We start from the raw sequence: 12635 nt of genomic DNA on the forward strand, positions 1-12635 counted from the left end.
AAATGTTTCATCAATCTCTAAGATAAGAATTATGGGGATTAATCTATCCAAAATAATTTGAAACAGAAATATTTGGACATTACTTAATAATGCTTGAAAAACGAAAGTGATGAACGTTCCTTATGCTCGCTACTAAGTCTACTATAGCGATTAACGAAGTTGGTGTAAAATATGTTAAATTGTCTTTTAAGTTGTCAAGTGATTGTGCTTTCAAGGATTAATGCAAAATTGCAAAGCCCAGTAATAAGTATGATAATAGAGCCAAAATGAACAAAATATATGTGCCTTTTACTGCATGTACATACAGTCATACACTGATACACATAGAAGAAATACTGGTGTGGTGATTTACAAATGCTACTTAGCTTGAGGGAGCGACATTCCTAAAACATACACAAATTTCTTTGGATTGCAAGCCTTACTCTGCCCGAAAGTCGAGTGCAAGGCTCTGTGGTATAAGAACCAACTGATAAGCTAGCATTACAGAAATACAAATGCAAGTTCGGATTATACAATTATACGCACAGTTCGAATGCAACTGATAAGGCAGCACTTATGGAAACTCTTACATAGTGTAGCAGTGAAATACAACAACAATACCCAAACAAAAAAAAAAAAGAAAAGGTAAATGTTTTGTCAGAAGTGGGATTTGAACCCACGCCCTCTTTCGAAGACCAGAACTTGAGTCTGGCGCCTTAGACCACTCGGCCATCCTGACTGTTGAATGACTTTATGCCCTTTTTTCAACCTATATTCCATATTTTAGATTGAAGGAAATACCAGTAACTTAAAAATTATACTTTTTATATTCTTTTTTATTGTGATATAATAATACTTATTTAGACGATTCCAACAAGATTTCACATGTACATGTTTTTCCTTACTTATAATTTACAACAGATGGTAAAAAATAGAGTAGTAACTAATGTCAAATTTAAAGCGGGTCAAGTAAAAAAGAGCAAAGGAAGTTCAAAATTGTGCAGTTTCGAACCCTCTCCTCCATCAATTTGACAAAATAAAGGATTTTTTTGATTTTTACCACAAAAAAAAAAAAAAAAAATCACAAAATTGTTTTTTACCAATTGCTCTCAAAAACCTAATGGGATTTTTTAAATTTTCGACTTTCGTGCTTTATACATGGTCTTTAGGGATTTGGGGGGCATTTTGATTTTTGGGTCCAATTTGAGTCAAAATTAACAAAAAATGATCGAAAATGCTTCCGTTTGCATGTTTAAAAATACCTCGATTTGCATGAAACATGCAAAACGATTCATTTCCGATCATTTTTTTGTAAATCTGACCTTAAATTGGATCCGTAGGTCTAAAACGCCCCCTAATTCCATGAACAACATGTTTTGCGCACGAAATCGAAGAATGTTTCTTTAAACGTTTAAATTTACATGTTGACGGTAGATAGTAAAAAATAATTTTAAAAAAAATTTTTGATGGTAAAATAAAATTTTTAGTAAGTAGTAAAAAATAATTTTGTGATATTTTTTAGTGGTAAAATAAAAAAATCCAAAAGAAAACCTCTGATATTGTTTATGCAAAACCCTAACTCGAAAGTAGAAAAAGATAAACCTCTCAAATGGGAGAGCCTCCCGAGTTAACTAAGTCAGCCATGGACGACTCACTAACCGAACCTCCCAACAGTCAAACCACGCAACCTCTCGAGCTATCTCCGACATCCATGGACGACTCACAAACCAAACCTGCGACTACCGAGTTAACTCAGTCAGCCATAGACGAGTCTGAACCCGAAGTTACGAACACTGAGAACACCGAACCGCCATCTGAACTGGAAATAGCGAACGGTACTCAACCTTCGCCGGAGGAGTTGATGGCGAAAGGTGTTGCTCCGGTAAAGAAGGAATTTCTCCGACCACCGCCTACTAGCCGTTGCGTAACTTCAGATGATAGAGATGAAAATGGTAAATCTGATAATAAGTCTAAAAGTAGTGGAGTTGTTGTGGAAAAGAAGTCCAAGCGTCAGCTCAAGCGTGAACGTCATGAGGTTATTTTTCTTTCTTCATTGTACAACTTTGATTGTGTTACATTATATCATTGTGAGACGATATAGTACAAATTGTTGGTAATTTTACATTTTAGTGATGAATTATTATGTAACACAATCAAACTCTGTTAATTCTGTCTGAAATTTCATTTTGTAATCAGTTGTCATATAGAATTATAGGTTATTGCTTATTAGTTCTTACCTCGGTGTTATGGCCTTGTTGAATTGGTTTGTTATCGGTTATTCGAGTTTCGGTAGCAAATGTGGCTGATTGGGGTTTTCATTTATCTTAATGAACAATGTCATGAATCGGAATACATATTATGTACTCCCTCTGTCCCTAAATTAAAAGCGTATTTCTCTTTATTATGTGAGTCATGCTAGAAAGAGGCTTTGTATTAAGGGACGGAGGGAGTACTGATTAAGTGGTTTGTTATTGGTTATTTGAGTTTTGGTAGTAAATGTGACTTTGATTGAGGTTGCATTTTATCTCAATGAACAATGTCATAAATGTGAATATGTAAGTACTGATTAAGTAATTTGTTATTGGTTATTCGAGCTTCAGTAACTAATGTCACTGATTAGGTTTCATTTAATCTTACTGAATAATGTTGCCAATCAGAATATATTTTATGGTTGTTTGAGTTTCGGTAGCAAATGTGACTGATTGAGGTTGCATTTTATCTTACTAAACAATGTTATGAATCGGAAAATATATATTATGTGCTGATTAAGTAAATATGCTTTCCTAAACAATGTTGATGTTTTCATACATGGACAGAAACTCAAGTCTGCTCTGAATCTTTGCCCAGCTATTGCGAGGACTGGAGATATTAGTTCATGTAATTATGGAGATAATTGTCGTTTTAGCCATGACTTGGAAGCTTACAAAACTCAGGTAGTGCAAAGTGGGATATCTTTTTACAATTTTTCCAAGATAATAATCTAGTATGGGTTTTAGTTTGTAGGAATGATGCTTAGTGCTAATTATGGCTTTTCCCCTTTGACGCAGAGACCAGCTGACTTAGAGGGAGAATGCCCCTTCATCTATGCTCAAAAGCCATGTCCTTACGGGGTGACTTGCCGATTTTATGGTACCCATAAAGATGTTCTTAATGATAATTTGGATGCTTTGAAGGAAGACTCTGAAGTGAATATGTTGAAGAAAGATGTCCAGAAGCTTCTTTGGAAGAATAAAATGAAGTTCCCAAAGTCCAATGTTGCTCTCAAGCAGCTTGGGGTAGAGGTATGAGCTAAATATTGAATCAATATGTCTTTTGTACTTGTTTTTTTAGGTTGTTAGTAATTTAGAGGTAAGATACTGGCTTTAACCACAAATTCTTCCCCGTCTCATATACTTTGTGATCTTCAAAGAGAGAAAAAGAAATTTGGAGCTCTTGTTTGTGGCTTGGCTGGTTTGGAATCAACTGTCAATTTTACCACATGTTTAGACCTTGGACACTGGCCAAATGTGCATTTGAATCTTGCTGCTAAATTTATGCTTGATCATTAGCTTTATTGTTGGATATATATTTGGGCATGCGCATAATTGCCTTCAATATACATGTAGAATCTTCATTCTTTGTGAATTTACGTCTCATATTTCCTCCTAAGGTTTCGTTGATACGATACTCTCTCTTGGCGTCATGTGACTTGCCAGGAGCCCCTTCGGAGTAAGTGTTTGGATGAGTATCTTTATCCTCTTGCACACAGGCGTGCAAGCATACATGTACTTTCAGACCTGAAAATGAACAAGTTTCAGCTATGCAAGCACACAATCTACTTTCTTTTAGGCAGAGCCTGATGATATACAGACTGTAGTAGGGTGCTAGAGAATAGTGATACCATTATATTTCATGTATGTGCTTTTGCTCCACTTAAACCACTGCTGTTACCTTTACAGGGGAGGGGCCACACAAGAGTAAAAGATTCTGAAGAAGAAGAAAGTATTGCTCCCAAAGTTTCCAATGGATCCCATTGTTCAGAGGATAAAGGCTGTGAGAAGCATGATTCTGCTGATACACAAGATCCATCTGCTGTGCTTCCTGAAGAGCCATTGACCGATGGCATATTGGGCAGTGATGATATAAGACCCTTAAAGAAATCAAAATCTGGTGATGATGAGAGAGATTCCTCCAATGACTTAAATAATGGTTGTAGCTGGAGAATGTTACTGGTTGATTCTTATATTTTTTAAATCTTGTTTAAATTAGCATGGCTGATTATGCTTTTGTAACTACAGGTTCAAGCATCTCAGGTGAAGGTTTAGTGAAGGACTGTACCGAAGATAAGCCACCAAGTACAAACACTTGCCTGCCTCCTGAAACTGATGCCAGCTTAAAGTTATTGCCACGTGAAAGGAAACTTATAGATTTCAGTGGGAAGCTATATCTAGCACCCCTTACCACTGTTGGGAATCTTCCATTTCGCAGAGTTTGCAAGGATTTTGGTGCAGATGTGACATGTGGTGAAATGGCAATGTGCACAAATCTTCTTGAGGTCAGTGCTGGTACTCCATGTTACTTTCGTATTTCGTATATAAAAAACAACATTGATGCTGCTCGATTTTATTTCATTGAATCATGCAATATATTTCTAGTATAAAGGTGGTTATTTTACACAAAGTGGTGCTTTGCAATGCAATCCTTGATTTTTTTTTTTTAAACAAACTTTATGAAGGGCCAAGCTTCTGAATGGGCATTGCTTAGGCGACATAATTCCGAGGATTTGTTTGGTGTACAAATTTGTGGGGCTTATCCAGATACCGTAGCACGTGCTGTTGAGCTTATTGACCAAGAATGCTCACTGGATTTTATTGATATCAATATGGGATGTCCAATTGATTTAGTCGTTAATAAGGGAGCCGGTTCTGCTCTTCTTACAAAACCATTGCGGATGAAAAATGTTATACAAGCAGCTTGTGCTTCTGCAGAGAGACCTATAACTGTAAAGGTACTCTCTTGATGTCTCTTCTTCAGCCCTGTATACATGTGACGACTTGCTTCTGTTATGGCTTTCTATTGGATGCAAGAGTAACTCTTTACTATTGATACATCTTGTTGTGACTACAGTTGCCCGATGGAGTTTGTCTCTGTAAATTCTCTTTTGATTTTGATATTTAATGCTATGTATGTTCAGTTGGCACTTATTTTGTTGTAATTTTGGTTCTTGGCTTAATTCTTCATGGTTGCTTTTGCTATCTGCCTCTTGTTTGCCTTTTATAGTGTTCGTCATATCAATCTTATCTTCTTGTATAAATCAACACTTCAGGTTAGAACAGGATATGTTGAAGGAAGGAATCGTGCCGACTCTTTAATATCTCAAATTTATGAGTGGGGAGCTTCTGCTCTAACAATTCATGGGAGATCTAGACAGCAGCGATATAGCAAAGCTGCTGATTGGGATTACATAAACACCTGTGTCAGTAAAGCTCCTAGCACATTTCAAGTGCTAGGAAATGGAGATGTCTTTTCATATACAGACTGGAATAAACATTTTTCTGACTGCCCTGAGCTGTCCTCATGCATGATCGCTCGAGGAGCTTTGGTTAAGGTTTGTATAAACTTTCATTTTGCTTCTCCCATGTAAGTGATACGTAAAAGTTGGTACTTCTTATTATTGCTCTAACCTCAAACCTTTTTATTTACATTGCAGCCATGGTTATTCACTGAAATTAAAGAACAAAGACATTGGGATATCAGTTCTGGTGAACGACTAGATATACTAAGAGACTATGTACGTTTTGGCCTTGAGCACTGGGGTTCTGATTCAAAAGGTTGGTATAACCTATTATCATAGTCTGGGTCTTGTATGAAATATTTTCATAGATGTAGCTATCATATAAATGTGCATGACTAATATTAAGAGGCAGCAGATACTATTTATGCATGCTCTAACATGAGTAGGCTGCTTAGAAAATCCAAGTATGTCTTTCATTTTCATTCTCCTTCTGCTGAATTGGTGTTCTCTCGAGCATCAAATTTTAAACTATATGGAGCAAGAGTGCTCTTCTCTTTGACATTCCCATTGACTCTGAAAACATTTGATAAATGTAAAAAATACAAAGCTAGCTTTATCACAAAGAGGGGAACGTAGTAACGTACGAAGAGAAGCCATACCTGTAAATGTTCTTACTTTTAGTCACTTCAACTAAATCTTCATAACAGATTTTGAGCTTGGAACGAACAAAAACTCTGTAAGCCATCACATGGAATTTGAGGTTCTGCCTTTATTATATCCTGTCAACTAAATTCCTGTGAAATTTTGTGTAGGAGTGGAGACTACAAGGTTCTTCTTGTTGCAATGGCTTAGCTATACTTTTAGATACATCCCTGTTGGTTTGCTTGACGTCATTCCACAAAAAATTAATTGGCGTCCACCTTCGTACTATGGTCGCAACGACCTAGAGACATTAATGGCCTCTGAATCTGCAGCTGATTGGGTCAGTGACTTTAGGTATTTGCTGATTTGATAAAGCTGTGTATAAATCTTGATGTGTTCTTTCTTATTGTCACTTTGTTGCAGATTCGAATCTCTGAGATGTTGCTTGGCAAGGTTCCTCCTGACTTCAAGTTTGCACCAAAACATAAATCTAATGCCTATGACAGTACAGAAAACGGCTGATATTAGAGCGCCCTCTGGCAGGAGTAGCAGGTTCTGCTCAATTACTTGTACATCAAGATTTATAGCTCATCATGTTGTTTACATAATTAAAATAGCAACAAATGTTGCAGCTACATTATTTTATTGATGTATACTCCTATATTATGATTCTGTTCTACCATTACAGTTAGAATAATAGAGCTTAATTTAACCAGTTTGACGAGGCCTTGTTCAACTGTTCCTTGCTTCTGTTGCTCGTTACATGTTCCTCCCGAAATATGTTCTTGTATTTTGCAAGGGCTGTGATGAAGCTAACGAAGTACTGGTAGCTTTTGTTAGCTTCAAGTTTCTTATAGTCTCTGGTTCGGGGTAATGTTCAGCGTTTTGTGCTGAGGTATTCTCTACCATATTTTTATATATTGTTTGCTCATTTATTCAAGCCACATGTGTTGGTACAAACTGTGGGAATCAGGAGATTCATTCAGTGGATATTCAGGTTTTGAATCTTGAAGCTCCTTTTAGTCTTCTCCATTAGTATTTTTCAGCTTGTGTTGTAGAAGTGGAGTTTGGACGGAGGTCCTTAATTTAGGGCCAAGGGAACGCAAATGTGTTGAAACCACTAGTATATAGCTTTATTTAAACACATACTTCATCTTTTTTTGTACTAAATTTGTGTATTTTTCTTTCTTAAATGTTTTCTTTCCCTGAAAAGCAGATTGTCCTTTTATTTTTTATTTTTTTATTTGACAAAGAGAACTCATAATTAAATAACAAAGACAAATTACAACCTAGGAGCTAAACAAAAAACAAACACACACTAACCTAAACACTAACAAGAAACGAACACCCTGTAGAGAAAGAACGAAGTGTATGATAGAACCAGAACGCCTTGCGCCATACCAGTTACTTTGGAGCCTTGACAACCATACGAACCCTACCAAAACCTTATTGTGGACAAAGAATTGCCAAATGAATTGAAAATCTCGAGATGGACGTAGACCGCAGGTTGAAACCCGTGAAGAAAACCAAAACTTGCAATGACCCATAAGCCCATTTGCAATGGAAGAAGTGGAGTGATAAAATAACAACCCAAAGTTGAATGCACCCTGCTGCTGTAAAGAAGACTTTTGACTCGATTCCACTCCCAGGGAACGAAAAACATAGCGACCTCCTAGGAGTCTAGGAACATAACCATGAGAGTCGTGTTTTCGAACGACTCAGCCATGAGAAACCTTGCACCAAAATGCAGGCTCCTTTCTTGCTACTCTACTAACATAGAGTGCAAGAAAATGGAGGGCTTTGCTTACCCCAAACATTAAAGATTGTGAGCCTCCTTCAAGATTTAGATTAACAACGATGACAAACTCGGTCATCACCAACACCAAAGATGGGATGATATTTACCGAATAGATATCCAAATCATCCCACAACCTAGAAGCAACAAGAATAGCAAACCAACCTTTCCCCGCAAAACCACTCGGCTGCTGCAGACACCAAATGCAGGCTAAAACTCGTGCCTGCACCAAACACCTTGCCCCCTGGAAAACCAAAAACAAAATTCCACCCAAACAAGTGAGAGGAAACACACAATCAAACCTAAAGCTCCCCCTCACCCGATGAAATCTAAATCCCAGGGAAACATAATCCCACCCCGAAAAGGCAATCAAATGGACCACCCATCCAACAAGGCATGCACAACCTAAACTTACTTCCCTTAAATCCAAGGGAAAGCCCGACCAGCCTAACTCCAAGAGCAGCAATAACACTTCGTAAGCTTCCATAACTAGAACTAGCCTATGAAACTCCGGCTCATGAACAAGCATGGCAAGAGTATTATTGAAATACACAAACCTAAACAACAAAACAAACAAACTAAGCAAGCACAACACAACAACACTAACACTAAACATAAACTTAAGCTAATACAACATACTAAAGCAAAGAAAACCAACAAATATCCACAAAGCCACTCGTGAGTCCCGGAGAAGCAAAGAACCAGTAGCCACCACAACGGAAGAAACAAAGCCAAACATAACAACTAGTCGTCAAGTCCAACACAAGAAGACCGCCTGCCCTGAATCAAACCTTGGGTTAAGGGAGAAAACCCTAGTCTTAACTTCACCTTTATCGTCGGGAAACAATTAGCGAAATTCCTATCAACGGCAGCGTTAAGAATAGCCTTGGCTCCTTGATTTGTTGGAATATTAGAGATCAAACACTTGACGGCCTACCAAAACTTGATTGAATCCCCGATGAACTTGAAAAACAAAACCAATTTGCAACTCCTTTGTTTTCTTTGCCGGAAAATACCGAAATAGAAAGCAAAAAACACCTAACTATAAAGAACGACACTCGCCGGGGATGGCTAAGATAGGAGCGCCAATCGCCGGCGAGTAGAAGGTGAGAAAAGGGGAAGCGGTGGGCGATGGTAAAGATAAGAACAGGAGTTTGTAGAGAGAGAATTTGTCGGTAAAAGTTAATAAACAGATTGTCTTGTTTCATAGTATATAGCTTCTTTTGTATTGAAACCAATAGCATTTGAGTTCATACGAAGTACGGAATATATATGAGTAGATGTTATAATAATCTGGAATGAAGGACGAAGGAAAACATGTTATTACAATTTGACTTAGGGCTTGTTCCCATTTACTGATCTGAGTTGAAATGAATATTTTATAAGAGAATGAAATTAGGAGCGGAACTGAACTGATTGGAGCTGAACTAAACTAAAATTAAGCTGAAGTGAATAGACCCTTAATAACTTAGTTCACGGATTAAGACACAAGACAATATATTCTGGTTGAAGGGAAGGTAACTTCTTAGTCTTCTCCAACCTCAATAGCTTTAGCTTTCCTAAGATTTCCAAGAAGGAATAGCAATCTTTTACTAGGCAAAATACCAATTAGATCATATGGCAAAGTCGTAAAAGTTAAGTTTTATCTTCAAATTGATCAAAACATCAAGTTTGGTTTTGATTACTAGTATACTATTAATCAATCTATGTCCAAACTTGCTAAATTGGGACAAACATTTCACGTTAGCAGCTAGAGTTCATTCTTTAGCTTGAAAATTATAATATTCATTAATCCATGCCTAAACTCGCTAAATTAAGACAAACATTTCAGGTCAGTTAGTCGACTTTATTCTTTAGTCTTAAAATGCACGTTCGGTCTGTTCAAACTCGCACTTTTTTTGGATTAGTCAATTTTCCCCTCAAAAACAAAAACACAAACCTTCAAATCAATTACATTTTAGGTCAGGTCAAAACAATTCAGACTAAATTTTTTTGGATAGTTTTCGGGTCATATTGTTCGGGTCAACCCATAAAACCCGATTAGATGAAACAAACCATTTTTATAAACCCAAGCTCCATAAATTTAGTAGTCAGGCCCAATGGAGTCAACCCTGACGTAAGCAACTCACCGAAACAAACCTCTCTTCCACCCACTCACACCCTTCTTCTTTCTCTCTCCTCTCCAAAAACAATTTAGGGTTTTTCTGCAAATTCTCTCTCCTCAATTTCTCGAAGATCTTCCCTCTTTCTCAGTCTTTCTCTTTCAGATCGAAGGAAGATCAATGGCACCTTCACTTCCTCAATTCTACAGTGGCACCAGCACTCTCGCATTGGTAAATTTAATCAATTTGTTTTCACTCATTTTGTTGTTGTTCTTCTTCTTAATTTAGGGTTTTGAAGAGGAATTTATGGGGGTTTTTTGGTATAATTTTGGGGTTTTTAGGTAGCTCGTGCATCAGCTTTCACCGCTGGATTGGTCTACGGAAACATGAAGCTCAAAGTTCTCAAGGTCATTTTGCTTTATTTTCTGTAAATTTATTTTTTAATTATTCGATTTGTTGGTGTGATGATGTGCACTATTTATTTGCTAGAATGTGGAGGGATCTGATTTAGGTTTATGGATATTTGATGAATAAATTTTAAAACTGATCTGGGTTTTGTTTAAAAAAAATATATATATATATGAATTGTGTTGAACTGTTGATATTATTCTTCTTTGAATTTTGGATGAAATTGGTGATTGTGGGGGTTTAAGGATTATTTGTATTAATCAGCTGTTCATTGCCTGTGTGATCTGTGTTTTGCTATTCTGTTTTCTTCCTGATTGTTGTGGAAGATATAATACGGAGTATGAACTTTGCTCGTATCTCGAATGGCGAACTATGAGGGTTTGTCTTGTTGATAATATGACTCAAATTTAGTAACCATTTCAAAGTTTGCTGGGAAGTAATGTGCTTCATTTGAGGTGACAATCATATCACTTTGCTATTTCTTAAGATTATGTATTTGATCATGGGGCAATTTGTGAAGCTCTGTTTCCTTGCTTGACTCGCTCTTTTTCTTGTCTTGACCGACACTCCATTTGTTGTGAATATTAAGATTGATTGCTGCCCTACTAGTGACCTTCATATTTGTAGAGTATTATTCAGGATTGATCTTAACTAAGTATCTGATTTCTATATCTGTATTGTATTTTAATTTTTCGCTTTTACTGTGGAATTTTGTAGTGTATTAAATTGTCATGAACTTCATGGTCAATTAATTTTTCACGAGGATGATAATTTGCATGACATGGCCATGCTTAGTCTTTGCTTCTATGTTATCAGAGGGAATGCTGAACTTTATGGACTTAGTTTTGTTGTGGAGGGCAGCTTGTATTTGGTTTTTAGAATGTGGTTGGCTTGAAGGGTATCATTTTGAATGGATTGCTATCTAGTATAGAAATCAACTTTTAAAGTTCATTTTACTTGATAGAGTGAAAGAAGATGGCAAAATACCATGGCAAAGAGTGAAGGAGGAAAGAGTGAAAGAAGATGGCAAAAAGGAATGGAGGGAAGGGTTAAAAGGGTTAAGGCAGTTGTTGGAAATGTGGCATTCTTGCTTTGAGTTAGGGAATTAAGTATTCTCTCCCTATACCAAACTGGGGGAAAGAAATAATTGTCCCCTGTTTTCAAGCAAAGCACGGACAGACCGCCTCGTTGATAATTAAGGCCATTCAAATGTGCGTTGATAATTATATTGTCAATTGAGGAGCTGCATGCTGTGGCACTCCACATTACTTGCTAGTACTTCCCTATCCACTCTTGCATTCTATAGAACTTTATATTGGTTCTGTATTTTGGGTTTGGAATTTGAATTATAGTATTTGACACCGATCATTGGAAGAAGTATGTTCTTATTTATTTTTCTATGTGGATATAGGATTTAGCAAATTACTGAACCTATTGTCCTTTGTTCATCAGATGAAGGCCAAGTCACATAAGAAAGCTGAAGCTAAGGCAGGAGCCCAGGCAGAGGCCCATCACTGATAGATAGTGAATGGGATAAATGCTGAGGGGAAGGATGCATAAACAAGTTTGTCGATTTATCACTTCACCAAGAGGCTTTTGTAGACCTTGATACTCGTAGTTGTGCGTGTTCTTATTTACAAATTTTTGTGGCTCAATGACCATCAACATAATGACAACAAATTGATTTTAGTTGCTCAAATGAAAACATCATCTTGAGATGATTTTATCTTCACTAAATTTTGATTAATAAATTGTTTTGCTTTGTGCTCAGATGTACTTGGCTGTTGACTCTTGCTTTGCCTGAGCTTTTTGCTTGGCCTTGTTATTTTGACTGCGAAGAGTGATACACATTCTACTGTCAGATTATTTTGTCAAATAAATAATGTTGTTCAGTTAATCAGAGCTTATTACTCGTGTCTGCAAGATCTGCTTTTCCCGTTTCTTATCAAGGATAGTTATGGGCATCTAGCTCAATGATTACTCATTAATCAAGTGTGGCATATTTTTTAGGGCTGATGTAATATGAAGTTTGGTGCGATTGTGCCATGGTGCCATTTTATCAATTAATAACTATACTTTTGCCCTGAGAAAAGAATGGTATCATATTGCTTACTGAAAACCCATAATTTTGTACGAAGTTCTCATAGTCAAACACCATAGATATAGGAGTAATACTGATCCAATGGCAAATCTGTGAGACTTGTAAATGCATTTT

The 12635-nt window shown here is 36.8% G+C and overlaps 1 protein-coding gene, 1 long non-coding RNA gene and 1 other non-coding gene across 3 annotated transcripts; 2 read left to right on the top strand and 1 right to left on the bottom strand.

Moving 5' to 3' along the window:
• Positions 1 to 634: 634 nt before the first annotated feature.
• On the bottom strand, positions 635 to 718 carry TRNAL-CAA (transfer RNA leucine (anticodon CAA)). Its single transcript has one exon. It is a non-coding gene; the product is annotated as a tRNA-Leu (tRNA).
• Positions 719 to 1566: 848 nt separating this feature from the next.
• On the top strand, positions 1567 to 6833 carry LOC145588194 (tRNA-dihydrouridine(47) synthase [NAD(P)(+)]-like). The gene is made up of 10 exons (XM_081644841.1): positions 1567 to 2014; positions 2796 to 2912; positions 3027 to 3260; positions 3918 to 4167; positions 4257 to 4513; positions 4694 to 4966; positions 5285 to 5566; positions 5669 to 5789; positions 6286 to 6455; positions 6539 to 6833. Exons 1-10 carry the CDS (start codon positions 1589 to 1591, stop codon positions 6635 to 6637), a joined length of 2229 nt encoding a protein of 742 aa, XP_081500967.1. The 5' UTR covers positions 1567 to 1588; the 3' UTR covers positions 6638 to 6833.
• Positions 6834 to 10075: 3242 nt separating this feature from the next.
• Positions 10076 to 12190, top strand: LOC145589902 (uncharacterized). Its single transcript, XR_014101832.1, has 3 exons — positions 10076 to 10243; positions 10354 to 10419; positions 11873 to 12190. It is a non-coding gene; the product is annotated as an uncharacterized LOC145589902 (long non-coding RNA).
• The last annotated feature ends 445 nt before the right edge of the window (positions 12191 to 12635 follow it).

Source organism: Chenopodium album, chromosome 17 (assembly GCF_948465745.1).
Source record: "Chenopodium album chromosome 17, dcCheAlbu1.1, whole genome shotgun sequence".
Classification (NCBI taxonomy): Eukaryota; Viridiplantae; Streptophyta; class Magnoliopsida; order Caryophyllales; family Amaranthaceae; genus Chenopodium; species Chenopodium album.